We start from the raw sequence: 27,439 nt of genomic DNA, 5'->3' as shown, positions 1-27,439 counted from the left end.
TTTCAGCAGAGAAGCAGCAAGTGTTCTGACATGTTTATCAGGCAAATTGTACCTGACAAAAGGTAATTACACATGCAATCAAATCCAGAAGTAACTGGGTGATTAGGGGTTAATAAACTGTTTAGCATAAGAAATATTCTGCTTTTGAGCAAGGAGAGGGGGCCAGAAGGACATAATCGAGAATATGTTACAATAATTACTTTTATTTTGATGGAATATTGAGATTTACAGGAAGGTAAGCAGGATGCTGAGTGCACAACTTCTCATTTTTATCTCCAGCTGCTGAATCGCCGGTGCCTACTTGTACAACCAAAGCTATTTGCTTCTTGATAGTTCAGAAGAGATAACAGCACCATTCCGCCTTGTACTAAGCTACCTTGATACTTTTAAATTAGACAACACCAATAGTGTTGGTTATACTAGAAAAATTCGAACGGAGACTGACCCCATTTCCTTCTGCAAAGCCCCTGTCGTTGTCTTGTGTCAATGTTGACTCTGTGGACAGCTAGTTCCCAAAGTCGCATTCTCTCCCAAGATTATTCCTGACAGTTGCCCAAAAGTAAAAAGGAAAGGGCATCTGTATGATAGCCAAGGATGTGACAGAGGTTCAAACAGCATTGAAAGGGCCGGATGGTTGATTCCAACAGTTCCCAGGGCATAAAGTTCTGAAGTAATTACAAGATGGCCTAAATACAGGAATACGGATGAGCTACTCAGGACTTAAGGTAATATTAAGACAAAGCTTTACCGAGCCATGATTACCATTAATTTCTACACAAACGTGGCCATATCACTTAGATGTTGGGGAAAGCAAGAGTTCTGAACTTGAAGAATAGATGCAAGTGCCCCATTTGAAACAGAATTCTTTCCCTAAAATCTTAAGATGTTTTTATACCTGTGGCATTAGTATTGTAATGCATTGTGTCAAAAAACAAACAAACAAAAAAAACATTAGCTATCAAGTCCTTGAAGTAGGACTTACTTTGACTGAAAAGTAGTTTAGTATGTCTTACAATAATATTGTTGTATTTAAAATGAAAGTTTTACAATTAAAAATAGCAATTTTATCTGCATGATATAAGAGTTTACTAGAGTGCTTTATGTAAGTATATTTAAACACCTTTTTTTCCAAGTGGTGTTTATTTCAAGCTGAGAAAGCTTACATTAGACATGGAAAAGGTATTTAGAAAATACATAGGCAAGTACAGAAAGTTAGAAAATCCAAGTGTTTTAGGGTATCACTCAAAATGCAAATGTAACACAGCAACCTCAAGCTATATCTACCTTGTCAGTGTCAGTAAGTGGACAGTCTATTGGACACTCCATCTGGTCTACTGGAGAGGATAGAGCTTTTCTCATGTTCCTTTCTTTCTTGGTAAAGATTCACACACACACTTTTCTGCAAACTCTTGTTAGTTGTTCCCAGTCAGAAGGGCTTGAAAATCAGTTCCCATGCTCCTAGGGAAACATATTCTGCTTCATTATAAAATTCTCAGGTATAGCATTGCCTGTCTTAGCTTATTCTTATCTTCCATGGTTGTTATGGGATAAAGAGAGTGTTCCTGCATAGCAGAATAAGTATATCTGGCTTATTAGGTGCTACTCTGTGTTTCAGCCACGGAAGTTGGTTCTGACAGAGCACAATCAGGTGGCTCCTTGGGTTTCAGTGGCTGGCTGGCTAACAGCTGATGGGTTGCACTGCTTCCAGACTCTGAGAGTAAAGGGAAAGATTTCTGTCCAGTTTGAAGTATTTCCTGGACACGTTAAGTTTGGAAAGATACATGTACAAAATAAACATTTTTTCTATTGTAATTTAAATGCAATAAATGCACATTCTAACTTTGAAGAAATAGCAGCCAGCAGTGCAAAAGTGATGTGCTATGCTATGGACTTTGTCTAGTTTTTAAGGCAGGAATGTATTTATTGTCAGGATTTGCTCTGTCCGTGTATTTCTCTTAATACAGTGCATGTCACTGTGGACTATTCCTTGCTAGCTAGTACATCATCTTTTCATTTCTTGTCACAGTAGTAACAATTTTAGTGGATAAAATAGCAGTAAGGAAATGCTGCTTTAATTTGGCCTCTAACAGGTTGATTTTAGTTGCCACAATAAGGACTATTGCAGGACCGGCATATTCTCCTGTACCTTATACCTCACAGCTGAGAAAATGTGCAACAAGCTCACCTGAATTTATATCCCCAAAATGTTTTGTTTTATTGTAGCCAATACGCTTTTCGGCAAAACTAATATTTATACAATTAGACTTGCCCTTGATACAATTTTTATTTTTCTGCATGAGTAGTAATCACAATATTTAAAACCTCAGAAATTTACAACCTTCTTTTATTTCAATGGAATTTAACATATCCCTCATATTACATCTCTGTAGTGTGAGTCATGTCAGCATGTCAAGCCAAATCCACAAAGTATTTCCATTATATCTTCACCTTGAATACCGTGTAATATTACCAAAGGCTGTTCCCTTTCCTTGTGGTTTTGTCCACGCCTAGTCCCTGACACATTGTAAGATTATTTTAATATATGTCTATTTTGAATGAAAATACAGCAAAAATATAAGGATTTTTTTTTTATCCTCTATTGAAGAGTTGGCCAGGTGTTAGTTTTCTTGATGAATTTAATGTAGCTATTTGTTTGCATGAATTAAAAAAAAATGGATTTTTTACATCTTCATGTTCTTCTTTTATTTTCAAGAGTCTTTGTACATAAAGTTTAAGGTATCTTTATCCTTTACTAAAATCATATTCATCTACCAAAGAATTAAGTAGGCCAGTGCTTCATTATGTTCAAATTATACGTAGTAGTCCAAATACTTGTCTATATCTTTGAATGCATGGGCTGTTTTCCAGATCATATGCTTGTGGTCAAGACAGTCACAGCTTAATAGAGGTCTTTCTGTTTTTATCTAAAAGAAAGATTCTTTATTTAAATAAGGCACACATTTTTTGTAGTAGAAGACAGTGTAAATGAGCAAAGCAGCAGAAGCTGAAGCAGACTGGAGTTGATGCCTCTGCAGCATGGTTGCAAGATTGAAGGTAAATTCATGGCTGCACTAAAGGGAAGCGTTGTATGGGAGGACTGAAGTTATTTCCCATACATGTGGTGGTCCAGGAACCATTTCTGCTAGACAGTCCTGGCTGCTGATGGCTGCTTGCCAGCCCAGTCCTCTCGCAAAGTGCCTGCACTGACTGTACATCTGCCAAGTGCCAAGTCAGATGCAGGTGATATGAATGGCCAGGACACAGATCCGAAGAGCTGCACACCAGGCAGCTCTTGCCCACCCACAGTGTACAGTACATGCTGTCAAAGCCCATTACACACAGCAATATGCTGCAGTGCAGAACTGCAGCTGTGAGAGGGACAAAACACACAGTATGTAATTGTGCACAGCAGCAGTCCGATCTCCAGCAATGTCTGCGGTCCTCTGTCACATTTACTGCAGCAGCAGGGCACATTTGTCGTGCTGTAGCCCCTGAACATGTGCACAGGAGGGAAGGGAGTTATGATAGGGTGGCATGTGTCAACTGATTGCGTGTCCCTGGTCCTTCACGTGGCCTGCCACATGTCATGACAGCTGCTTTAATTTAGGAGACTTACTAGCATGAGGCTGGTTGTGTGCAGCTCTTCGACCAAGTGTGGAGAAAGGAGGGAGCTGTGTTAGTGCTGGGCACATTCCCCTTGCTGATAGCGTTTCCAGTGCTCACTCTTCAGAGCCAGGACTGCCTTGGAGCACACAGAATATGCTTCACGTTCTCTTGGGACATTGTTTTACCTCGCAAGTTGAAAAGCAGCAGATTGCATAGTCTGTTTAGAGCCCTACATGCCTATCTGTGTTTGATCAGGTGACAAATTAGGTCTAATCTTCCACCCCCACCATCAGTCGCACTAAGATGTCCCAGAGCCACAAGACAATCAGATGGCTGATTCAGATGCTGGAATTGTGGTATGAAAATCACTCGTGCAATATTGGCAGGAAAGTTTCTTTGAACTTGTCAACACTATCAGTGATCAGTGGCTTTGTTGCTGAAGGGGCACAGAAAAGGTTGTTTAGGATGTATCCAGAGTCCTCAATATCAATGTTAAAATGGGATTAAGAAATTAAATCTTTCACCTTTGATTTGCTGAGAACATTGGTGTTCTCCTGTGTGGAGCCCATGACAAATGGCATTGTAGTTGGTAGTAATTTATTAATACATTCCATTTGCTTCTCTGTGAGAGAGAGGGAACATGAAGTCTCCAGATTACATGGTCTGTGTTCCTGTGGCTGTCAGCTTTGTCCTCTCCACCTTGTGTTGCACATCTGACTGTCCTACTTTCTGCTCTTTTGATCATGCTTTGGAATATAGTGCACAGCCTCTGTGACTAGGCACTACTGACTGGTGTAACACAGGTAATAAGTGATGAGTAACATGCAGCAGCAAGTGAGGCCATGGGTTTCACAAATGCCACTAATTCCTGAGTTATCAGAGCGTGATAGCTCAGGCCAAGTCTGTTTGCTTAGTGACTAAAGGCATATTCTCTTCTCTCCATATCGATAGGAGAATTGATGGTGACCGTCCTGAGAAAAGACTTTATGAGAAAGAACTGCTTGTATTTGACCTTGACAGCTATCATGGATATGTAGTCAGTAGAGAATGAAATGGGGTCCTTGCCTTTTATACGCTTTTAACCCAAATGGGGTATTAAAATGTAAAGCTAGGGGTGTCACTGTGGTTTTTAATGATCTTTGGTGGACTTTGGAAGGACTGAGCAGTAACTATATCAGAGGTCTGTTATAAAGCCAGGAAATGTTACTGCGTGTTCATAAAATATTTTATTACATATATGGGAGGATTAATTCATTATAAAATAATTCATTTAAATTAGATGCTTTATTTGAAAAGAACATAAGAGGGGGGTTAGAAAGTGGACACAGTTAGAAAGCACGTAAATTTGAAGCTGCGGAGTGTGTCCTTGCTGTAACAGTTCTGGTTTGGCTTAGAGGTAGCAGAAGCAAATGTTTGAAGTGGCAAGGATTCTTTATCTAAACAGCAAAATGATACAACCTGCAGTAGTCTGTTATGTTTGTTAGAGTGGTTTTGTCACGGGCAGTCCTTTTCCACCTCACAGTTCCAAGCACCAGCAATGCAGCAAGGCCTCCGGGCGAGCAGGGGCTCTGGGCTGCCCTGAGGCCCCAGCTCAGCAGAGCCGCCCTGGGCCCCTGGAGCCGGGACATAGCGCTGCTAATGGCTCCCCACACTCGTTGTAGCAGCAGCTTTGGCTAACACAGGGCAGCCTGAGAACAAGCCCACGTTAGCCCTCAGCAGCAGCAGGATGAGGCCAGGCACCGGACACAAGGGGGGAAGCTTGGGGGTGTCCCACCGTTGATGTTCCTGGGAGCAGGGCCCCGGCCCACCAGCCCATGGGTAGCTGTGGGAAAGGCTCCACCGAGCGGGGCCGCCTGCACCCGTCAGTGCCTGGCCTGCTTGCCTCACGGCCGTCCAGGGGAAATCAGGGGTTTGGGCTGGCTGAGGGGCAATTTGGCTTTAAGGGCTGCTGGAGGTGAGGCACTGTGTCTGCTCATAAAAGTGAGCTGCTGTGCTGAACGGCAGCTCCGAGATCGTGAGTGAAAGGCCCAAACTGAAACTGCGGCCAGACACGGCTGTGCTTGGAGGTTTTTTGATCTCCTCCCCCCTCCCCCCCCAGCTTAAGTGTTTGGGGTTTGTTTGAGCCAGAAGTGTGCCCAGCGCTCGGGGCTGAGTCGTGGGGATCAGTCACCACAGAGAGTCCAGCAGGGGTTGTTTAATTCACTTAATTGAGACTACCTGCCCCCCTGGTTTAAATTACTGAGAGCAGCACCAGCTGCGAGTGTCCCCTTCTACCTGCCCACGGTGTTTTGAGCCCCCGGACCGCCAGAGCAGGAAGCCACGAGCATCCCCTCCCAGGGCTGAACCTGCACAGCCACCTCCCGACACACAGAGGGAGAGGGAAAGGTGCTCAGGAGAGAAACGGGTGTGGGATGCAGGGGTTCCAGGGCCCGGCCCTGTGCCCGGCCCAGTGCCTCCTGCCCACAGAGCGGGGGCCCCAGGCTGCAGCTACGCACTGGCTTCGCTCACCTGCTGCTTCTCCCCCAGCTCCTGGACCTCTTCATGGTGTGGGACTGGTCCACCTACCTGGCTGACTATGGGCAGGCCACCTCCAAATACCTGCGGGTCAACCCGAGCACAGCCCTCACGCTGCTGGAGAAGTAAGTGTGGGGCCGTGGGGCTGGGGCCGGGGCTGGGGCCGGGGCTGCCCTCCCCAGCATCTGAAAGCCCACGGCAGTGCTTGCGCGATGCTTAGGGCCCTGCAGAGCTGCTGGTGGAGCCTGAGTGATGGTCAGAGCCACGGCTCCCTGAGCTGCCACTGCACGGGTGAGAAATGTGAGAGCTGTTGCTGTCGTGGAGCCGGGGCAAGCTTTCAGCCGTCCCGCGAGTGGGCTGGGGCAAGGGACAGCGCGGTTCCACCAGCCGAGCATCAGCCTGTTTTATACAGCTGGATCCGCGCGCTGGGACGCAAAGGCGTTTTCTAACAGTGTTTTCTTTCCTCTCCGGCCTGCCACGAACGTGTGTTTTGCAGGGTTCACAGAGGGTACGTATCACCTCTATTGTTACAAAGTATTGTTGCGTCAATTTATTTTATTTCACAAATTTCGTTTTAAACTCCTTTGATGCTGGAGATTAGCAATAGCGGTATCAGGTAATTTGATGATGACTAAAGGACTCCTGTTCACTGAGTCTGAATTTAACCTGGAGCCAGATGATTTGTACAAATTTTGTTTTGCTTCCCTCCTAATGCAACTGGTAGACTGTTTCCTGCTAAAGTGATATTTGATAAAAAGATATTTGCTTAGTACTCACATGCAATTTGTGAAGTAGTATTTGTTAAAATGACTTCTGTATGGTGGAAGTTTGATTTAAGAACACAGATAACCCGTTTTGTAACCTTTTGGTTCTTATTAGCACAAAGATCGAAAGAGAAATAAAAGTAAACCTAATGAAGTAGTTGGATTTTTCCTTTTCAAATTGTTTCTAACATGTCTGTATCTTTTGCTTTTTATTTCTCCAGAATGAGAGACTCTAGCAAAAAGAACAACATTTTTGCTCAGTTCAGGAAGAACGATCGTGACAAGCAGAAGCTAATAGAGACTGTAGTAAAGCAACTTAGGAGTTTAGTGAATGGTATGTCCCAGCACACATAGGCCTGCTAAATCAACTGTATCTCATCATGCCAAGGGGTATTTCTTAGCCACTATTTCTACTACGCAAAGAGTGGTATCAATTAGGACATTTGTTTGGCCAAGTAAAAGGAAAAATGCAGTAGATTGGTTGTACACAGAGTCCTCAGTAAACAGTTCTTTGTACGTATTTTTAATGGATCGAATACTATTTTATATATTGTAAACAAATGGTGAAAAATGAGACTGTACAATAAAAACCAGCTCATTCACACTGTACATGGAACAGCTGAACTGTAAATACATTATTTAAATGTCTGTAGACACGATGTTCAAAATTTTGCTCCGGGTAGGAATTATTTGAGAAATGATCCTTTAGTTGCTGTTTTCAGGATGACTCCTAATTAAATGGTTTTTTTTTAGGCATTGAGATACTTGCATTTCAGATACTGCCTGTCATTTTCCTGCATTAAATGTATACTAGCCTTAAAGTGATTGGACATAATTTTGTATACCACATTTTGTAGTCTGGAGGTATGAAAAAATCTTCTGATTTTTAGTACCTTTGAAAACTACCTGAGAATTAGACTTGATATTTATTTAGCATTAGGACTTATAGGCTTTGTTCTCCGAAAGGGTTTAATCTTGAGTTTGTGAATGTAAATAACCATTTGAGTTCTTTATAATGTGACTTTTTTTGTTTCTGTTCCTCAGGGTTACCATTTGTAACTGTACTTTTTTAAGACCCCGGGTTCTTTCCCCAGGCTGCAGTAAGGAGTAGACTTGCCACTGTTGGTTTCGTGCCGCATCTGTTTGTCAGAATGCGCTTCCTAGAGCCAGCCCCATCCCAGTAAATAGCGTTCGTCCCACAGCCGGTCTCTTTGCACCGTCCCCTCCTGGCTATTTTAGACACGAAGAGAACGTCTAGCAAATACAAACCAAATGGAACGTGTAAAAATACTGTACATTTCGCTGTATTTTTAAGTTATTGACGGTCTAAATACAGTAATATAAACCTTACCCGTGTTCGTGTTTAATTTCACGCCTCAAAACGCGCCTCAGGACCGCGTTTCGCTGGGACCTGCCCGGGTCCCGGCTTCGTTGCTGAGTTACCTCGGGGCGGGCAGGGGCCGGGGCCGGGGCTGGGACCGGGGCCGGGGGGCGGCGTGCCGAGCCGTGCCGTGCCGTGCTGAGCCGTGCCGAGCCGAGCCGTCGGGGGGGCGCCCCTCGGGGCCGGGCGGGAGGCGGGAGAGGGGCTCCGGGGGCCCCCGTCCCCGGGGGGAGCTGTCCCGGCCGCCCCCGCTGGCCCTCCGCCGCCGTCCCCGCGCCCCCTCGATCGATCCCCCCGGCTCTCCCGCTCCAATCACCGCACTTGGCCGCGCTGCTTAAATATGCAGCGGAGACGTCATCTCCGAAGGTGGATCGGGCGCAAGTGCCCAATATCTATATAAATGTGGCCGAGGGGCGAACCGGCAGCAGGAGGCGAGCGGGGCCGGGCGGGCCAGCAGCCGGCAGGGGCCCATCGGCGGAGCGCCCGGCCGCTCGCTGCCTCCCCCGGTGCTCGCCTGGCGGCGGGGCAGGGACCGGGCGGCCCCCGGGCGGCCCCCGCAGGAGGATGCCGGCGGGGCTCTCCTGGCCCGCGGCGGCGGCTCTGGCGCTGCTGGTCCTGGCGCTGCTGCTCGCCCTGTGCCGGCACCTGTGGGCGCTGCGCTGGAGCCTCAGCAGGGACCGCGCCAGCGCCCTGCCCCTGCCCAAGGGCTCCATGGGCTGGCCCTTCTTCGGGGAGACCCTGCACTGGCTGCTCCAGGTGAGGCGCGGGGCGGGGGCGCGGGGACGGGACGGGGACGGAGGGTTGGGGCTGACCCACGGCTCGTCCCCAGGGCTCCCGCTTCCACAGCTCCCGGCGGGAGCGGTACGGCAACGTTTTCAAGACCCACCTGCTGGGCCGTCCGGTGGTCCGGGTGACGGGCGCCGAGAACATCCGCAAGATCCTGCTGGGCGAGCACACGCTGGTCAGCGCGCAGTGGCCCCAGAGCACCCAGATCATCCTGGGCTCCCACACCCTGCTCGGCTCCATCGGCGACCTGCACCGCCAGCGCCGCAAGGTGAGCCTCGCAGGGCACGCGGCCCAGGTGGCACCTCCTGCCCAGGCTTGGGACTCGGTGGCATGTGGGCTCCCTGCTTTAACTACCTGCCTCTCTTCCCCCTCCTTCTGCTCCTAGATCCTGGCCAGAGTGTTCTGCCGCGCCGCCCTGGAGAGCTACCTGCCGCGGATCCAGAAGGTTGTGAGCTGGGAGCTGCGGGGCTGGTGCATGGAGCCGGGCTCCATCGCAGTTTATTCCTCCGCTAAAACCTTAACTTTCCGCATTGCAGCTCGGATTCTGCTGGGACTCCGCCTGGAGGAAAAGCAGTTCAAGGACCTGGCCAAAACTTTTGAACAGCTGGTGGAGAACCTCTTCTCCCTGCCCCTCAACATACCCTTCAGCGGGCTGCGCAAGGTACTGCCGCCTGCCCCGTGCCTTCTTGTGTGGGGGCCGGGGCCGGGCTGTGGCGGCACAGAGCCCCCATCCCCAGGCCTGCCAAGGGCCGCCCCTGAAGGGCCAGGACCGCTGCAGCACCCGTGCCAGGCTGAGGGCCTGGTGTGTTGCTCGCCCTGCTCCTGGTTTGCTTCCAGCACCTCCCTGCACGGGTTCCAGTACAACGCGGGGCTGCCGTGCGCATTGCTGGAGCCTTTTCTCCAGGGTGAGTTTCAGCTCCCCTGAACCTCTGTTTTCGGCTGCTATGCAGCTGTCGGCTTGTCAGACCCCTTCTCTGGAGGTTGCCAGCATGCCCCTTGCCTCTTCTCACTCGCCACATACATTGCTAGTGTTGGCTTTGGCTAGTCCATCATGCCTGGTCCTGTCCCATTGCATCCCACTCGGACTCATGCAGAGGCATCTTTGGTCATGAGGAAAAAGGGCACAGCAGGGACCTCCCTGTGCAGCTCAGGCAGGCTGAGGACTTGAGACCCACTTACAGTCCTTGGTCCCTTGTCCACCAGCAGCAGACAGACAGCGAGGAGTCCTGGAGGGGAGCGTGGCAGAGGGACAGCTTCCTCTGCCTCTTACAACCCCCAATGTCTTCCCTGCTGTCCTGCCCCTTCCTACCTGCCTCCCCACACTCCCGCTCTAGGTATTGGTCCCATGTCCCACCCCTCCTGTCACATTTCAATCTGCTGTCCCTCCTCTGGCTTTGGGCCATTCACCCTGCTGGGCACCCAGCCCAAGTCTCCTGCCTCTTCTTGCAAGGTCTTGTCCAATCTCTTATTTCCACTGAGAGCTCTGCCCCACTGGATCACCTTACCTGGCCAGCCCCAGCTCTCCCCCAGCTTCCCAGCAGCTCTTCTCACCAGATCAAAGTTCTTGTTCCCCTTGTCCTGCAGGCTGTCACCAGCATGAGCTTTCAGCATCCATCCCGTCTCAGGTCAGCCACAGCCTGTCTGGCCCGAGACCAACCTCTTTAACTTGCTTTTATCTCCTCTTGTCTTTCCTCTTGCTTTCCCATTTCCTTTGTCCAGTCCTTCCCAACTCAACTCTCATCCTTTGCATCTTCTTCCCAGCTTCTGGTCATGGCCACTTCTCATCCTAACTATCCGATCCAGGTTTTTGCAGGAGGCCTCTTGCTACAGATCCATACTCTGTGACTCCATCCATCCCCACTTTGCAGCAGGTTGCTTTTCAGTTGGCTCACGAAGGTCTTCCTGATGTTTTGCTGCACAGAAGTGCAACACAGACGGAGATCAGCTGGGTGTGGTTAACATGTATCTGGAAAAGCCACTCATTTGTTACTGTCGGATGTACCTCGCCTCCTGGACTCAGTTTTATTAAATTACTGCTTCCCCTCCTGTCAGACAAGCTTCCTTTGGACCTGACAAGACTGTGAGTTTGTTCAGTGCAGGCCCCTCTGGATTTAGTGCCGTGGGCTTGCTGCTGTCGTTTCCTCTCCAAGTGTGTTTCCTAGGACTTGTATTTGATTCACAACAGAAAGCTGAAAGAACTTGCAGCAGTTCTCACCGAGCTGCTACCTCTTGTGAGGCTTTGGGGCTGGGCAATAGGTTAAACAATTTTTGCTGTTGCAGATCCTGGGATTAAAGACGACCACAGAAGGGGTCCCCTGGTCTCTTTGGAGAGGGAGGCAGTTCCTAGGGCTCCCCTGACCTGTGTCTGCCTCCCACAGGGAATCAAAGCACGGGACATGCTACATGAGTTCATGGAGAAGGCTATACAGGAAAAACTGCAGAGAACCAACTCAGAAGACCATAGCGATGCTCTGGATTTCATAATAAACAGTGCCAAGGAGCATGGCAAAGAATTCACCATGCAGGAGCTGAAGGTAACCAGAACCCTTCTGACTGGGTGTCTGTGAGAGGCTTGGGCTGAGGGGTGGGAGAAAGAAGGAGCCCTGTGGTGGGACAAGGAGAGTTGTGGTGGGACAAGGAGGGCTGTGGAGGAACCGCTGTGAGCTGCTGGCTCCCTCCCGCCTCTTGCCAACCCTGAGGAGCCCATCCGCAGCGTGAGCAAGACAGCCCGGGCCTGGCGAGCTCAGTTGTGTGCTTGCCCCTAAGTGTCAGCACGCATGAAAAGCAGCTCATCTGCCTCCAGAGTGAAGAGTGCTGGGGAGGATGGGAGCCTCACCTGGAGTGGGTGCTGGGGTGGGCAGGTGTGCAAACAGCCCCTAGCGCTGAAGCCAGCACACAGAGTTAGTGGGCGGTGCACTACTCAGATGGTCTCATAGGGTTGTGTCTCTTTGCATTAGAACAGAGATGGTATTTAAAGAGGAAACAAATGCCTCTTTTGCCTTTCCTCTTCATGGCCACCTGGCTTCAGCCTGCCTTAGGATGTGTTTAGGGTTATGAGGCTGTGCTCAGGCTCTGCACATTAGCGTGCACTTGGTAACCTCCCAGATGAAGTCTTGGATATATGTAGGGCTAGTTGTGTGTTCCTCAGGCAACCCCTGACATCTAGCACGGTGTGGCGTGCAGATCATGTCACTGTATTCCTCAGGGCTGGGAGCCCAGAAATCACTGAGACAGTACATCAAAATGGGCCTGGGGATGGAACGATGAGTTCTGGGTCATTCCCTATCACCTCATTAATTATATCACGTAGCTTGTGGATTGCTGTGATGCAACATGACTCGTCGCTGTGACTTAGGGATGAACCCAGCAGTCCTCACTGAGACAAAACCCAGTGAAAAGTACTTTGCCAAAGATCTTGGGAAAAAAACTGTCATTAGTGCTGCATCATTCATACCTCCAGGTCATTCTGTGTCGGTCAACAACACATGATGCTGCATTTATGTAACAAGTTTTGAAGCAGTTTTGTATGGGTACAGCAGCTGAATATAGTTTAAAAGTAAAGGACACACAATTTTAGTGTTTATTTAGATATTTAAGGAAAATTATCTAAATACAAATGTTTTGTATGTATTTTGTAAGTGTAATCTCTAAATTCTGAAGTATTTGAAAGACATTACAGAGACTATCAGGTGCAATTAGAAATAGCGTATATTCTTAAAATGGCTTCATTATATTTATTTATATTATTTATTATAATAATTATTTTTATTATAATTATGAAGAATAATTTCCAGATTCAAAATGTGATTGATTAGACTTGGTTAATCTCTGTTAGTATTCACATGTATATTGCACAAGGATAATTACACGATCTCTCATCCTGTCTCTGTCTCTGACCACAAGTGAGATAATAACAGTAGGAATAAAGGGATATTAAACACAGTGACCTAGGGCCAGCTGGTTCAAGTGACAGTATATTTATATGCAGTCTGGTACGTTTACGGTTAGAAACTTTCTACCTTGCCTGCATTTAACAAAATGACTTGCAAATCAAATGCCTATGCTTGCAAATACAGCACTATTATCTGCTATTGTAGAGCTCTCATCCATTGCAGGTGTAATTGGGTAGAAAGTTTAAAGCTGTCCTAGAGTCATGGATATATTCAACTCTGAGAGACACCACAAAACTTGTGACACTAGTTACTAATTTGCTTTTTTTTTCTTTCTTTTTTTTTTTTTTTCCCTGCATGATTTGGGAGGACATTTTTCTCAGAAACTTTCCTAAATATGCTGTGGTTTGCACTAGTGACATGAACTCAGCAAGAGCCTTGAAATGTAAAGGTCATTACAAATATATCATTTTGCCAAAAGTACTTTTTTAGAAAGTTTTAAATCTTGGAAGGATAGAAAAAAGCATCCTGTATAACCGTGCTGTCACTGGCTGAGTGGCTGAGCAGCAATGCTGTTGGTCCTGCATCACAGGACGGGAAGCTGGGCTGCAGCACAGGGACAAAACCAACCGTGGGAGGGTACAGCCTCACTGTCACGGCTCATGTTGGCATTGTAACAGCCAGAAGAGAAAGTAAGCAGCTCAGTGTCACAGCTGGGGTGGCAGCACCATCAGAGGTTGATGCAGAGAGTTGTAAGAGCTATCATTTCAAAATGCAGAGTCTCACATTGCACTGTGGTGGCTTTTAATTGCAAGCTGTGGGACTCAGAGATTTATTTTCATCTGGGTCTGCTATCTTTTGGATGTAAAAATTCCTCCTGATGCCTGCAGGAGGTGCGATGGGGTCGGTAGGGACCTGTTATTTCAGAGGCTTCAGTTCAGCTGAAAGATGCCTTTGCGAGCTACACTTTGGCAAAAACCCATAGTTCAGCCAATATATGGTGCTGAGGACAGTAGCAAAGACCAGTCTTTGTTACATGACCCTTGACCTTACCAGACTTTGTTCCAGGTACCTTAAGACATCAGGTGTCCTTTCCACTGCTTTTGGCTTCTCCCTCCAGACCCAGCTGTGGGTAACTCTTTAACTTTCTGCTTTTGAGTGTCAGTTTGAGTCACCTTCCACATAAGCAAATGGTCAATTAACTGGAGATGGATTAAATGCAGCCCATTTTAGCTGCCAGTGCATCTGTTATCTATACATAAACATGCCTCATAACCCCTGCTGGCCAGAGAGGCAAAAGCTGGGCACAAAGGGGAATTGGCAGGTGAAGGTAAAACCCATAATGCTTAAAGTGAATGTCACTGTATGATAAAATGTGTGTTAAAATTCTTGTTAGGGTTTGTAAATCTTGGGAGGAGAGCTGGGAAGAGAGTGAGCAGGTCTGTGGAGAGCACGGGCAGAGGCAGTGGCAGGGTCCTCTGCCCAGGGACAGAGCCTGTGAAGGGAGAGGACAGTCGGGCAATTCAATCACGACCAGCCTAGAGTGGCATTCAAACTTGTCACCTTCCTTCCCTCCCAGGAATCAGCCATTGAGCTCATATTTGCTGCTTTTTTCACCACGGCCAGTGCCAGCACCTCTCTCATCCTCCTGCTACTAAAGCACCCCTCAGCGATCAAAAAAATCAGGCAGGAGCTGATGTCCCACGAGCTGTACCCACAGTGCCAGTGCTGCCCTGCGGGACCCAGCCCGGACACCTTGCCCATGCAAGGCAGGGACAGCAAGAAGCAGCTCCCCGCCATGGCCAGAGATGCTCTTGAGGACCAGAGACAGCCTCCGAGCCCCCCGGAGGAGGCAGAGCCCAGCGGTGGCCTCTCCCCACAGCCCCCAGCCCCACTGGAGCCCACACACCCCCAGAGCAGTCCCCAGCCCCAGGCCTGTCACTGCCCCTCAGACATCAGCCTGGAGAAGCTGGGCCGCCTGCGCTACCTGGACTGTGTGATCAAGGAGGTGCTGCGGGTGCTGCCCCCTGTCTCTGGAGGCTACAGGACGGCGCTGCAGACTTTCGAGCTGGATGTAAGTGCTATGCACATAGAGGAAAGGTAGGGAGGGCTGTCTCTGGGTACCACCATTCGCAAGGTGCCTAACGTTCCTCTCCTCTGTCCCCACAGGGCTACCAGATCCCCAAGGGCTGGAGTGTGATGTACAGCATCCGTGACACGCATGAGACAGCCGCCGTCTACCAGAGCCCCCCTGGTGGCTTCGACCCTGACCGCTTCAGTGCTGCCCGGCCAGAGGCTGTCAGCCGCTTCCACTACATCCCCTTTGGCGGCGGGGCGCGGAGCTGCATCGGCAAGGAGCTGGCGCAGGCCATCCTCAAGCTGCTGGCCATCGAGCTGGTCACCACGGCCCGCTGGGAGCTGGCCACCCCCGCCTACCCTGCCATGCAGACCGTGCCCATCGTGCATCCCGTGGATGGGCTGCAGCTCTACTTCCACCCCTTGCGGCCCAGCCGCGGCAGTGAGGCCTAAGCCAGGGTGCTGCGCCCAGCCCTGGCTGTGGTACTGCTCCGTGACTGGCTGGGTCGCTGCAGAACAAGGCCCCAAAGGTCTTTTTTTTTTTTAAACCCTCCTGGTGTCCTGCAGAGTAGGGTCCCACAGAGTCCTGCAGACAGCCCCAAGCACTGGGGCAAGCCTCACCCCCAACCCCAGGGGCAAAACAGGAGCTGCCGGCAGGGAGCATCCCCCGTGGGTGCCCATCCAGCCCCTGCCACACACAAGTCCCTGGGGAGCAAAAACCCCAGGCCCATAGTTAAGGCTCCTGGAGCTTTTCTCTCTCATGGCTTTCTTCTGTGGGCGTGCTGTAGGAGAGGCAGGAGGCACATCCTGCACACCGGGGCTTTTTGGAGATGTAAAAAGGGGGAAGAAGGGGGGACTCTGTAGGAAAACACAAACCAGGTCTGCCCAATCCACAGCATCAGCTGTAGCTAGAATAATAGTTTGTAACATGTTTTTTTATTGTAAATATTTCATCTCTTTCCTGCACTTCCCATTAGAGCCAGCACAAACGGGACATCTGTTCACCAGATCGTAGTAGCTGTGGCTGTCGTGCCTGAGCACTGTGCTGCTGCTCAGGGTCTGCCATGAAGCCCCCTGCGGGGTCCCTGCAGGATGTATTCCCCAGCCAGGGAGTGGCCTGAAGCAGGGGAGGGACCAGACCTGTGGGGAATAAACATTTGGGAAACGGACATTTCTGAGTATGCCTGCTTCGTGGTGGCATGTCCCATGTTCTTGCTTGTATGGCTCAAGTGGTAGAGGGGACATCTGCGTGGTAGCAGAGTGGTTGTGAGCCCGTGGTGGCTGTCCAGCTGAGTGACCACCGTGTCCCTCCTGCCTGGCCCTGCTGGGGAAGTGCTGGGTCGGGGGCTCCTGGGCCAGTCTGAGGGTGGTCCCTGGGGCTGAAGGCACCTTCCCAGGCATTGCTGAGGCACAGGGTGTTTCTCTCCCATGTAAAATGATGTGAGTGCTGTCACCTACACTCTGAATGTCCCGCTTTAGTGCCAGGCCAGAACCCGCCCTGCCCAGGCCAGTCCCTGCTGCAGGCCTGTGCTAGGGCACTGCAGCGGGGCGTGCACTACCACTTGCCGTCAGGGCTGTGCAGTGAGCACAGTGCTACCTGGGGCAGAAATGTGGCTCCCAAATGTGACAGGTCAAATCTGGAAGAGGTTGAACCGCGGGGCTGAGTTAAGTGCTGTTGGCAGCTCGACCCCGTCGTGAACCGGAGCCTCTGCCCCTCCTGACCTTGTCCCGAGAGGTGAATCTCTCTGGCTATCAGAGGTGAAATCAGTAGGCGGTGGCTGCAAGTGGCAATGACTAACTCTGATGAGCAGGCACCGCTGGCATGGCCGTGACCCGCGGGAGATGCGGGGTCCTGCCGTGGGCAGGGCTGGGCTAGCAGCCCTGGGTGCAGGAGTGTGGGGGCTCCTCCGGCAGCGTGCTTAAAAATTACCCCGGGCACTAACAAGCCCCACAGCCACCCACTGAAAAATGTAACATGAATCTGGTTAAAAAAAAAAAAAAAAAGGACTTGAAACTGATTTTGTTTTCAGATAAACACGAGCATTTACAAATGAAGTGTAATAATTGTTACTTGTAATCAAAGTTTGTTCATATTAGGCTGTTAATTTCTTGACCTCCTTCCAAGATGTTTTTAATTATCCCTTTCACTCTTTACTATTTGATTCTTTTCGAGCCGATGGCTGCGGAATACACAGCTGGGGAGATAATAAAGCCTTCCTGCGGCAATTATCGGTGCTCAGGCCACCGTATCTCGTTATTTTGATAGACAGTGAACTTGGCGCGGTTGCCGGCCGGGTTCACGCAGATGTCACGGTCCGTGTTGTAGGTCACAAGCGGGTCAGCGCCCGGCAAGGGGAGGGCGCCGGGTCAGGGCGCGGCCGTCGCTCCCGGGCAGCGCCGCCGGGCCCCGGGTGCCGCGGAAATGCCCCCGGGGGGCTCCCTCCGGGGCAGGGGGCTGCGGGGACCGGGCAGCGCCGCGAAGCATCGCAGGAGGTGGGAGGGTCCCGTCCGACGCGTTGGTTGTCGGAAAAGTAGTAATTAAAAATGACACCTCATCCCCCCCCAGCACAAACACACGCACAGCTCGCAGCGTTTATTGAGTTTGTGGTAGGAAAAAAATAAAATAAAATGCAAAAAGGAACGGGGAGCAAGAAAGGGGGGGGGGGGGGGGAAGGAAAAAGCATAAAAAGCGGGCACGACAGTTTATTGGTAGCAGCCGAACGGAGCGGTCCGCGGCTCCGTCCCTCCCTCTGCAGCCCCGCAGGGACCGGAGATCGCATCCCTCGGACGGCGCATCCTGCAACGGGACCCGGCGCTCCCGCAGCGCTCCCGCAGCCCGGCCCCGCCACTGTCCCCCCGCCGAACGGGCTCCGGGACCTGCCAGCGGCTCCGGGAGGGGAGCGGGGCCCGGCCGGGCTCGGTGCCGCGGCTGCAGGCGCGGTCCCTGCCACGGCAGCCCCGACGGCCCCGGGCGAGGGCGGGCAGCGGAGCCGGGCACAGGGCAGGGTGTTCCCTTTCCGCGCTCACCTCCCTTTCCCTCGGTGACCCGCGGGTGAACCTGCACCGGGAGGCCGAGACGGACTGCTGCCCGCCGCTCCTTCCTCCGCAGCCGGGCAGAAACACAAGCCGGCCCTTTCGAGGTGAAGCAGAGGACAGCGGAGGAAGCTCCTCCGCCGACGCGGCGGCTCCGCTGAGGCTTTGCCCAGAGCTCCGCGCCCCAGCCAGGGGCGCCCCCCGGCCCCGCTGCCCCGGCTCCGGCTTCTCGCTCCCCCGCCGTCCCCGACCGGTGACGAGAGGACGGGCGAGGGAGCCCCGCAGCTGGCAGCGAGCGGCGGCGCCGGGCTGGCAGCACCCGGGGGTGGCTGCCTCCGGAGCGAGGCATTTCTCTGCCAGGCGCAGCCTGTGGAGCTCCAGCGAGCATCAGCGATAAATCCGAGGTGGAGGCGGCCGGCCCCAGCCGTCGGCTGTCGGCAGCGTCCCTCGGGCCGCTCCCACCGGCACCTCTCGTCCCTTCCCTCACTTCCCCGGCGGCTGTCTGCGGCGGGCAGGATGCGCCGCGCCGAGCAAACGGTTAAAGATTTCGGGGGGAGGAGCCAGGCCCCAATCCGCAATTAAAGATGAACTTTGGGTGAACTAATTTATCGGACCAAGGTAGGGTGGGCAGCAACCTGGGAAGGGTATAAAAGGCGGCCCGCGGCGAGCCCGGCCCGCGCACTCGGAGCTCCCGGGGGGCCGGGCTGGACTCGCTCCCCAGCCATGGGCTTCTCCGCCCTGCTCGCCAGCGCCCTGTGCACCTTCCTGCTGCCCCTGCTGCTCTTCTTGGCCGCCGTCAAGCTCTGGGACCTGTACTGCGTGAGCAGCCGCGACCCTAGCTGCCCGCTCCCGCTGCCCCCGGGCACCATGGGGCTCCCCTTCTTCGGGGAGACGCTGCAGATGGTGCTGCAGGTAAGGCGAGGCGATGCCGCGGGGAGGGGAGCAGCGCCCCGGCTCCTCCTCCTCGTCCTGTTGCTGCTGCGAGGGACGGGGGCGAGCAGCGGCTTTGCCGAGCTGCCGTGCCCAGGTGGGGATGAGCCGCTGCCCCGCCTTTTTTTTTTTTTTTTTCTTCTTTCCAACATATTTATTTTCGCACCCCTCCCGTCCACCAGCGGCGGAAATTCCTGCAGATGAAGCGCAGGAAATACGGCTTCATCTACAAGACTCACCTCTTCGGGCGCCCCACGGTGCGAGTGATGGGTGCCGAGAACGTGCGGCACATCCTGCTGGGCGAGCACCGCCTGGTCTCCGTGCAGTGGCCGGCCTCGGTGCGCACCATCCTGGGCTCGGGCTGCCTCTCCAACCTCCACAACGGGCAGCACAAGCACCGCAAAAAGGTACGGCCCCGGCGGCGGGCGGGGAGCGGGGGCGGCTGCCCCGCGCAAGGTGGCTGAGCCCGTGTCCCCTTCCTCCTCCTCCTCCTCGTCCCCCCGGGCAGGTGATCATGCGGGCCTTCTCCCGGGACGCCCTGCAGCACTACGTGCCCGTCATCCAGGAGGAGGTGAGCGCCTGCCTGGCGCGGTGGCTGGGTGCCGCAGGGCCCTGCCTCCTGGTGTACCCCGAGGTGAAGCGCCTCATGTTTCGCATCGCCATGAGGATCCTGCTGGGCTTTCAGCCCCGCCAGGCCGGCCCCGACGGCGAGCAGCAGCTGGTGGAAGCCTTCGAGGAGATGATCCGCAACCTCTTCTCCCTGCCCATCGACGTGCCCTTCAGTGGGCTCTACCGGGTAAGGCTCCCTGCCGGCCGGCAGCACTCCCCGGGGCAGCGGGGAGTGGGTGGGAGGGATGGTGGCACGGCACAAAGCCCACCTTGCTCCCCCCGTTGCCCGCCCAGGGCTTGCGAGCACGCAACATCATCCACGCCAAGATCGAGGAGAACATCCGTGCCAAGATGGCCCGCAAGGAGCCCGAGGGTGGCTACAAGGACGCGCTGCAGCTGCTGATGGAGCACACACAGGGCAACGGGGAGCAGCTCAACATGCAGGTGAGGTTCCCCAGGGCCAGATCCGTCCCCTTCCCGCCTGCCTGTCTCCCCAGTCAGCAGCATGCTTATCTTCTGGGCCCAGAAGGAGAGAGCAGGAGGTGCAGCTCCCTTCCCAGGCAATAAACCAGCCTGTGCGGTGCACTGGGGTCCTCTGGGTGTAGGATGCAGCCAGGCTGTTGGACGAGGTGTGCAGGACCAAGGCCGTGCCCGTAGGGAGCATCCCCCACCCTGGCTCCAGCCTGGGTGCAATTACAGCATTAGTAGTAGGGTGGGTCTGGTGGAGATAGCCTGTTCAGAGCCTGTTTTATCCTTCCTCTGTCCTGTGCAATAAGGAACTGAAGGAGTCTGCCACGGAGCTGCTGTTTGGGGGCCATGAAACCACTGCTAGCGCTGCCACATCGCTGATTGCCTTCCTTGGGCTCCATCATGATGTCCTGCAGAAAGTGAGGAAAGAGCTGCAGGTGAAGGTGTGTGTCTTCCCCCGGTGGGCAGTGGGAAGCCCCCCTCAGGAGAGGTGTCCCAGACAGGGCTCCCCCTGACCGAGGAGGTTCCCTACTTGTAGGGGTGGCAGGAGAATGCTGCTATCAGGGGGGCAGCCATTTTGCGGTGCCGGGAGCCTCTTCCAAAAATGTGATGGCAGCATCTTCTTTTCTAGGGGTTACTATGCAGCCCCAACCAAGAGAAGCAGTTGGACATGGAGGTCTTAGAGCAGCTGAAGTACACAGGCTGTGTCATCAAAGAGACCCTCAGGCTGAGCCCTCCTGTTCCTGGAGGATTTCGAATTGCACTCAAGACTCTTGAGCTGAATGTAAGTGGGGCTTGGGCTCGCTCCTCAGAGCACCTGCAAAATTATGAGCACACTGACATAGCATACCCACCTCAGAGTGACCTGCAGGAAGCCAGGAGGGAAGGCGAGGTGCGCCAACATGTCCCACACTGATATTTCAGCCCCTTTAACTCAGCAAGGCATTTCATGTCTTCTCTCTCTTCTTTTGGTAGGGTTACCAGATCCCAAAAGGTTGGAATGTTATTTACAGTATCTGTGATACCCACGATGTGGCAGATCTGTTTACCAACAAGGATGAATTTAATCCAGATCGCTTCATGTCTCCATCTCCGGAGGACTCCTCTAGGTTCAGTTTCATTCCTTTTGGTGGGGGCTTGAGAAGCTGCGTGGGCAAAGAGTTTGCAAAAGTCCTTCTAAAAATATTTACAGTGGAGCTGGCTCGGAGCTGTGACTGGCAGCTGCTGAATGGACCTCCTACAATGAAAACGGGGCCCATAGTGTACCCTGTGGACAATCTGCCTACCAAATTCATAGGTTTCAGCGGGCAAATTTGAGAGTTCAACACTTGCCTCCAGATGGATTTCTATATAACATCTAATATGTACATAGTAATTTTTATAGTAACAAAGGCCTTTAAATATTTAAACTTGTAAATGTACAATAGTTATTTATGTCTTCTAAGTATTTTAAATGGCTATGATATTTTTTTCCCAAGCACTACAATTATGGATCTCTGATTCATAATTAGATAATATTATTTCTATAGAAATAAAATTTCCCCTATTTAAAAATCTTATTGAAAGCTGGCCAGATAAGTGTTTGAAGACATTTCACAATGATGTACGTATTAAATATTCTCAAAGGAATTTGAAACAATGGTAACTAGCTATTCATCCAAATTACCTAAATTGTTATTGTTTGAGAATGTTTTCAGTATTGTGTCTAGATCTTACATTTAATGTGTGAATTTTAAGTTTGATAATAAAGTTTATTTTTGAAGATCCTCTGTATGAAGATCTGCCTGTATGCTAGAGAGTAGCATAACCAGCTCACACAGGTCTGAAGTGTTTGGATGTGAAGTTGGATCTGCTTTTGTGAATGAGCTGTTTCCTATTTCTACTGTTCTCATACCTCTGCCCTACCCTCCCATCCAACCCGTATACTTCTAACTTGTGCATAGTAAATTGTTGTAACAATGTGGAGTGATAGCAAGTGGTAGAGGTCTCTCTTTGCCAGGCATATAATTTTGAGACACAGTAAATAAGAAGTAAACGGAAGAAGAATTTGTAACATAAAGCTTTCTCTAGAACTGGAGAAAATAGTTTGAGGGGAAAAAATCCATAAAGGTTCTCTTCTCCTGTATTCCTACTGACTTGTATAAACAGACCACTGGATTTTGTTCTGTGTTGAGTCTGCAGTCTATGAATCTTTACTTATGAAGGTGTCTCTTATCAGCTGTTAGAGCAAATAAAATCTGCTGTGATTTCTTGTTAAAATGCAACAGTTCTGCATAGGGCAGAGAGAGAGCATGCATTTGGTTTAAGAACTTTCCTGGAATTTAGCAAAGTGAAAACTAAAAGGCAGGCACTAATGTGAATTGATTAACAGGGAATCAACTGTTGAGATGTAATTCCCCAGGGGTGTGTAAGCAGGGCAGATAAAATGCCCTAGGCATGACCCCTGTTTTGGCTTAACCATAAGTTTTTTTTGTACACACCACACCCCCACCCCTGTCCCTATTACTACACCTATTAGTCTTCCCTCAAAAGTCAAACATAGGGTGGCTCTGTAAACATCTATAAAGTAAACTCATGTAATTTGGTGTCATGATCACTTATAGAAGTATATGGACTAATTTTTTTGTTTGTTTGTTTCTGGAAAAGTCACTTTTTCATTATTTTCTCCCAAGATCGGAATTAAGGATGATGTTAAGATCAAAATCACTGCTGGTGTTTAATAGCACATAAGACGTTTGTGGATTTTTTTAAGGACTTGTTCTATAATGTGTTTGATACGTACTTAACTGCTAGCTGGAAACAAAAACTTCTCATGTAATACCTTAGACATGACTTGCACACAAAAATGAGCATAGCTATCAAGACTTTTTCATAGTGATTTTTTTTTTTAGTCTTTAAATACAAGAGACGTTCATTTTAGATTGTGCTTGGGTCTTCTTGGCAATATTTAGAATCTTAAATAATTTTTACTAAAATAACCTCCTGTACCATTATGCTCTTCAGCGATTTGATCAATAATCTCAGTTTAAGATCCCTTTATTAGCAATGCAGTAGCAGAAAATTGCAAACTGATCCTGATTTGGAGGTGATCCTGGAGTCTGGAGAGCATCAAGACTCTTGTTTTGGTATTCCTTGTTAACATTTTCCTCATTAACATTACAACACCCTACAAACCCTGATAGATGCTGATATCCTAGAAATGTTTTATTTATTCTTAATAGAAGTTCTTCATGTGTGCGAACTTTTTACATGTTGTTATTTGGGTTATTTTAGTTTTTACTGGCTTTTTATGAAGAGTGGGAATCTAAGTGGTGTATGGAGAATATATACTTAATTCACTGTGTAAGCCTAAGATAATATACACATTTCTGTTTCCTTATTTATTTATTTATCTATATATTCATGTATTTATTTTTTAATTCAGGTTTACAAGGCTTTTATGTTTGTAGAAAAAAATCATACACTTAATTTTATTTTGCCTTGATATCTGGGGGCACATCCTCAGTTGTTGTAAATCATGACAACATAGCCTATGTTAGGCACTGCCCCCATATCATTTATCTCTGCAGTTAAATGGTCTGTCACTGCTGTATAATTTAGGCATCGTGGAGCTACAAGCTATCCCAAAAAATGGTAGCAGTGTAGCTGCAGTAATATGGAGCTCAGTGTGGGTTAACTGCTAAAATATTTGCCTGACTTCTTGAGCAGGTTTTACAACCCCTGCTAATCTCCTCTATGCAGCTGTATCTCTAGAGTGTGGATGCTGGCTGCGGACCAGTTTCAGGTGAGCTCTGGATTAGTTATGCAGCTCTGCCTGCTCAGTAGCAGCTGGTGTGGGTACAGGCTAGGACTGCGGCTGCTGTTCAGGGGCAGACCTGCTTTCCACCCTCAGCCCTCACTCCTCTTGTTATGCTGGATACAGGAACTGATCCTGCTGAAAATTTCCTACCAAAAAAGCTATGACTTCTATTTTTTCTAGCCAGACCAGGTCCTCAGCTCACTGCAGGAGTAGTTGTTTGTGCTGGGATGTTACAGCAGGCAGAGGAGGTAGGAACAGGAAGCAGCTGCTTCAGCCTGCATCAATGCTAACAGGTAGCTCCCGGAGCCCTGCTCTAGCTCCTTTTGCGAATGTGGCCATGTGTTGCTGCATGTGCCAGGTGCTCCAAGACTCACAGACCGAAACACACCAAAGGGCTGCATCTGGTGGGGAGTGCTTACTCTTGTCTTGTAATTGGGCCTTTTGGGGATATTTCATATTCCTTCTCTTCAGTAGTCTGTCATTTAAAATATGCCTTTTTTTTTTTTTTTAATAGCACCTCTCTCATTCAGGAAAAAAAAGGCACATGGCTCAGTACTACGTTTTGGTCCTGGAGCAAAAAGCCATGCCTTATTTGTAGTGTGCTAATTCTCTGAGGCTCCTGTGATCCATGCCTCTCCTGAACCCAAGTAACAGCAGCTCCTGCCAGCCTGCAGCAGCCCAGCACTTAGAATTTCTGAAGCCTCCATGCAATGCTTAATGTGTGGTTTGTGTTAATAACACACATTTATATCCATTCTTGAACCAAAATGACATCAAAGAATGACTTCGGTGTGAACTGACATTGAGGAATGTTACGGGTAAATCAATTCCTGATTGAAAAGCAATAGTATTTCCAATTCAGGCCAGAACAGGTAACACTTACTTTTGAGAACAGTTACATAAACAAGAAAAAAAAATGCAATCAAATGCTGTAGGTTTATTGGAAATAAGAGTATATAGTTTGAATAATAATTGTTTGATCAAATAAATTATTATTTATATATAAATAAAAATAATGTTACTTTTAGCAGCTGAGCCAAGAAATGATTTTTTTCTTTCTCTTTGGTTCTTAAAAGCACCTATTGAAGGAACATTATAACTTTAAGCCTTTTGAAAGTTATAATACTTAAGGTTTTGCACTTTTCTGATGCTTTTAGTTTATGTTGTTTTATGTCTTTTATTCGGGAGTCTTTTCCTGGACCTTGCAAAATGAGAGGATGACAATCAGATTGCTCTTCTTTCTAACCCATTTCAATTGCTTATATTTTCTTATTTTATTCTCGTCACTGATTTAGAATAAACTTCAGAGGGTTACCAAGAAAAATACTCAACAATATGTAAAATATTCTATCCTTGAATGTCAAGTGGCAATTACCTAAGAGCTATAGGAAGTTTTTTTAACTGTTTTTGTTGTTGACGATGTTTGTTTGTTTTTACAAACCAGCATCTAGTTATCTTTGAAAAAAGAATACTGCTCTGTTTTGTTAATACTGCACATTGACAGAAGTTTTCAGTGTAGATGCTGATGAAAGAGTTAAAACCAGCTGGTTAAAAACCAATGTGCATAAAATTGGACCCTATGGTTCACACCTTGATACTTTTATGTCTTTGGTATTAGAATTGCTTTTGTGAGGTATAAGTAAATGAAAAAAAAAAAAAAAGCTATCTGTCTCAAAGAGAGCTGTGCTGCTGAGGATCCCTGAAAATCCAACTACTTGTCCCAAATTAGGCAGCCTAAATGCACGCCACCCATTTCAGAAGTTTTTTATCTTCAGAATGTTACATAGCATCTTTGCTAGGACATTTTCATAGAATCCCATACAGGACTATGTCTCCGCTTAACATTTACAGAAACTAAAGATCAATCTATAGATTTTTGGTAATGTTTCCAAAGTTACAAAAGGCAGTCGCAGTTCTTGTGTTTGGGACATATTGCTCAGTAGGATATCTTCCAGTCCCAAATTAGTTACTTTTGTTTACGGCTAAAAGGTACTGTGTTACATGTACTTGTCTTCTCTCCTGTAACAAAATAGAGTGCCTAGGTTTGGATACTATTTGTTAATGCAGATAGTTTTGTTTGCCAGGTGGTTTGTATTGTAAATTCTCTGTCAAGTTATACATCCAGCATGCAATGCAAAACATATACAGATTAGCAGCAAAGATTCGAAAAGCTTATTAGTTGCAACCATTAGAGTGATAGATTAGGAGAAAGGAAACATAACTGGCAGCAAGTTTAGAGAAGGCTCATTACTAGACTGGCTTGCTTCACTTGTTTAATAATGTCTTATGAAAAATGTTATATGAGAAGTTCAATGAATAATGCAGCTTTCATTAAGTTATGTAAATGAATGTAACTTCGTGGGTGGGTTAGAAATAAAATATTTAACATATCTGTTTATATTCAAAGAGTAAGAGAAGCAGAGACAGCTTTTAATGAATCTCAGATTAAAATATTTAAAAGGTGACAGACGAGAACTTTGGTAGTACAGCATAGTAGTGCTGTTTTAATAGATTTTTGCAGATGGTCTTTCAGTTGTAACACAGGCAGGGCAATATTTTAAGTATTTTCAGCTAATTAAAGTGTTATATATTCCTTTATCAGCAGTCCCTATGACTCTGTTTCACTTGTGGATGTTGCTAATACCCCAAAGCTACATGTACAACTTGGGTGATTTGCAAGGTAGAAGGATCGTTTTAGCAAAAGTGACTTATTATGTACTTGTTTGCAAGGTCATTTTGTTCACAAACACACAATCATTCACAGAAGGGTTGATTTCAATGCATTTTTTTTTTCACTTTATGACCATTTAAGAAAGCATAAGTCTCCACAGGTTAAGCTTACACTGCCATACTAGGTAACTGCCATAACGTAAGAAAATTATAAACCAAAAACTAAATCAGCTGTTGACAATATGCTTTCCTACCACACCCACAAATGCCAACTTTTCTTATGCCTCTCCCTGCACAAATCCTTGGATTTGGGCCTCACAGCTTACTCAGAAGGTCAAAGATTATGGGAGGCTGTTTTTGAGCAAAGTGGGGAATAAATTCCAGAGCTGAGGGCCCCTCGCAGGATCTTTCAAGAGATAAAAGTAACCAAAAGGCAGTCCCATTTGCACACGTTAGGGTAGGAGGCAGGTCAGTAACTTTTTGCAGTGGCTGGGAGCTGAAAAGATCAGTGTCAACACAGAGATCTAGGTCCTGAGCAGTGGTCTAGCTATAGCTGAGACAGTTCAGGATGTGCAAAGAAAATGCGTACACTTGTACCAAGGTTGTGTTGTCATCATTGTTAACGCTACCTAAAATAAGAGCTTTCTCCAGGAAACAACAATTTACATTTATTTACATTTTGAGGGAAAAACACCAACTTGGTTGCTATATTTTCTGCTTTTTAGTTATATGCATAAGGTCATTGTTAAATTAATATGTCTGTATCCCAGAAATATACTGCTTTTATGTATAAAATGTCAGCAGAACAAACATATTTTCAGGATTAGATCTGAATTTCCACTGGAATGATGGTAGGTCTTGGCTTTCTTGGCTGGCTGACTTAATTGACTGAAAGAAGTAAAAGGCTGTGGCA

The 27,439-nt window shown here is 48.7% G+C and overlaps 3 protein-coding genes across 9 annotated transcripts in view; all 3 read left to right on the top strand.

Annotated features, from left to right (window-relative positions):
• The window catches only part of EXOC6 (exocyst complex component 6), a 91,609-nt gene extending 83,375 nt beyond the window's left edge, over window positions 1-8,234 (top strand). For 4 of the 6 annotated variants that reach the window (XM_040563428.1, XM_040563430.1, XM_040563433.1 and 1 more), the window contains 3 exons: window positions 6,133-6,245; window positions 6,617-6,628; window positions 7,106-8,234. In XM_040563428.1, the coding sequence (XP_040419362.1) occupies window positions 6,133-6,245; window positions 6,617-6,628; window positions 7,106-7,238 (258 nt within the window). In that variant the 3' untranslated portion in view covers window positions 7,239-8,234. The remainder of the gene's footprint in view (window positions 1-6,132; window positions 6,246-6,616; window positions 6,629-7,105) is intronic. The other 2 variants (XM_040563429.1, XM_040563431.1) reach the window with 1 other exon arrangement.
• A 595-nt stretch (window positions 8,235-8,829) lies between these two features.
• LOC121073477 (cytochrome P450 26C1) lies at window positions 8,830-16,507 on the top strand. Its single transcript, XM_040564378.1, has 6 exons — window positions 8,830-9,021; window positions 9,095-9,319; window positions 9,437-9,712; window positions 11,430-11,585; window positions 14,521-15,015; window positions 15,111-16,507. Exons 1-6 carry the CDS (start codon window positions 8,830-8,832, stop codon window positions 15,468-15,470), a joined length of 1,704 nt encoding a protein of 567 aa, XP_040420312.1. The 3' UTR covers window positions 15,471-16,507.
• Window positions 16,508-17,996: 1,489 nt separating this feature from the next.
• LOC121073453 (cytochrome P450 26A1) lies at window positions 17,997-22,341 on the top strand. Of its 2 annotated transcripts, none has more exons than XM_040564340.1 (7): window positions 17,997-18,962; window positions 19,163-19,387; window positions 19,525-19,776; window positions 19,884-20,033; window positions 20,366-20,500; window positions 20,689-20,841; window positions 21,033-22,341. In XM_040564340.1, exons 1-7 carry the CDS (start codon window positions 18,774-18,776, stop codon window positions 21,372-21,374), a joined length of 1,446 nt encoding a protein of 481 aa, XP_040420274.1. In that variant the 5' UTR covers window positions 17,997-18,773; the 3' UTR covers window positions 21,375-22,341. The 2 variants fall into 2 exon arrangements, with proteins under 2 accessions (XP_040420274.1, XP_040420273.1); XM_040564339.1 differs by having other exon boundaries at window positions 18,001-18,962; window positions 19,489-19,776; window positions 21,033-22,339.
• The last annotated feature ends 5,098 nt before the right edge of the window (window positions 22,342-27,439 follow it).

This window comes from Cygnus olor, chromosome 7 (genome assembly GCF_009769625.2).
Source record: "Cygnus olor isolate bCygOlo1 chromosome 7, bCygOlo1.pri.v2, whole genome shotgun sequence".
NCBI classification, from domain to species: domain Eukaryota; kingdom Metazoa; phylum Chordata; class Aves; order Anseriformes; family Anatidae; genus Cygnus; species Cygnus olor.
This window is presented reverse-complemented; position numbering and strand designations above follow the sequence as displayed.

Coding starts and splice junctions, on each gene's coding strand:
- LOC121073477 (XM_040564378.1), top strand. CDS start 8,830: ATGCCGGCGGGGCTCTCCTGGCCCGCGGCGGCGGCTCTGGCGCTGCTG. Junction 9,022..9,094: donor CCCTGCACTGGCTGCTCCAG/GTGAGGCGCGGG, acceptor GCTCGTCCCCAG/GGCTCCCGCTTCCACAGCTC. Junction 9,713..11,429: donor CCTTCAGCGGGCTGCGCAAG/GTACTGCCGCCT, acceptor TGCCTCCCACAG/GGAATCAAAGCACGGGACAT.
- LOC121073453 (XM_040564339.1), top strand. CDS start 18,774: ATGGGCTTCTCCGCCCTGCTCGCCAGCGCCCTGTGCACCTTCCTGCTG. Junction 18,963..19,162: donor CGCTGCAGATGGTGCTGCAG/GTAAGGCGAGGC, acceptor CCCGTCCACCAG/CGGCGGAAATTCCTGCAGAT. Junction 20,842..21,032: donor TCAAGACTCTTGAGCTGAAT/GTAAGTGGGGCT, acceptor TTCTTTTGGTAG/GGTTACCAGATCCCAAAAGG.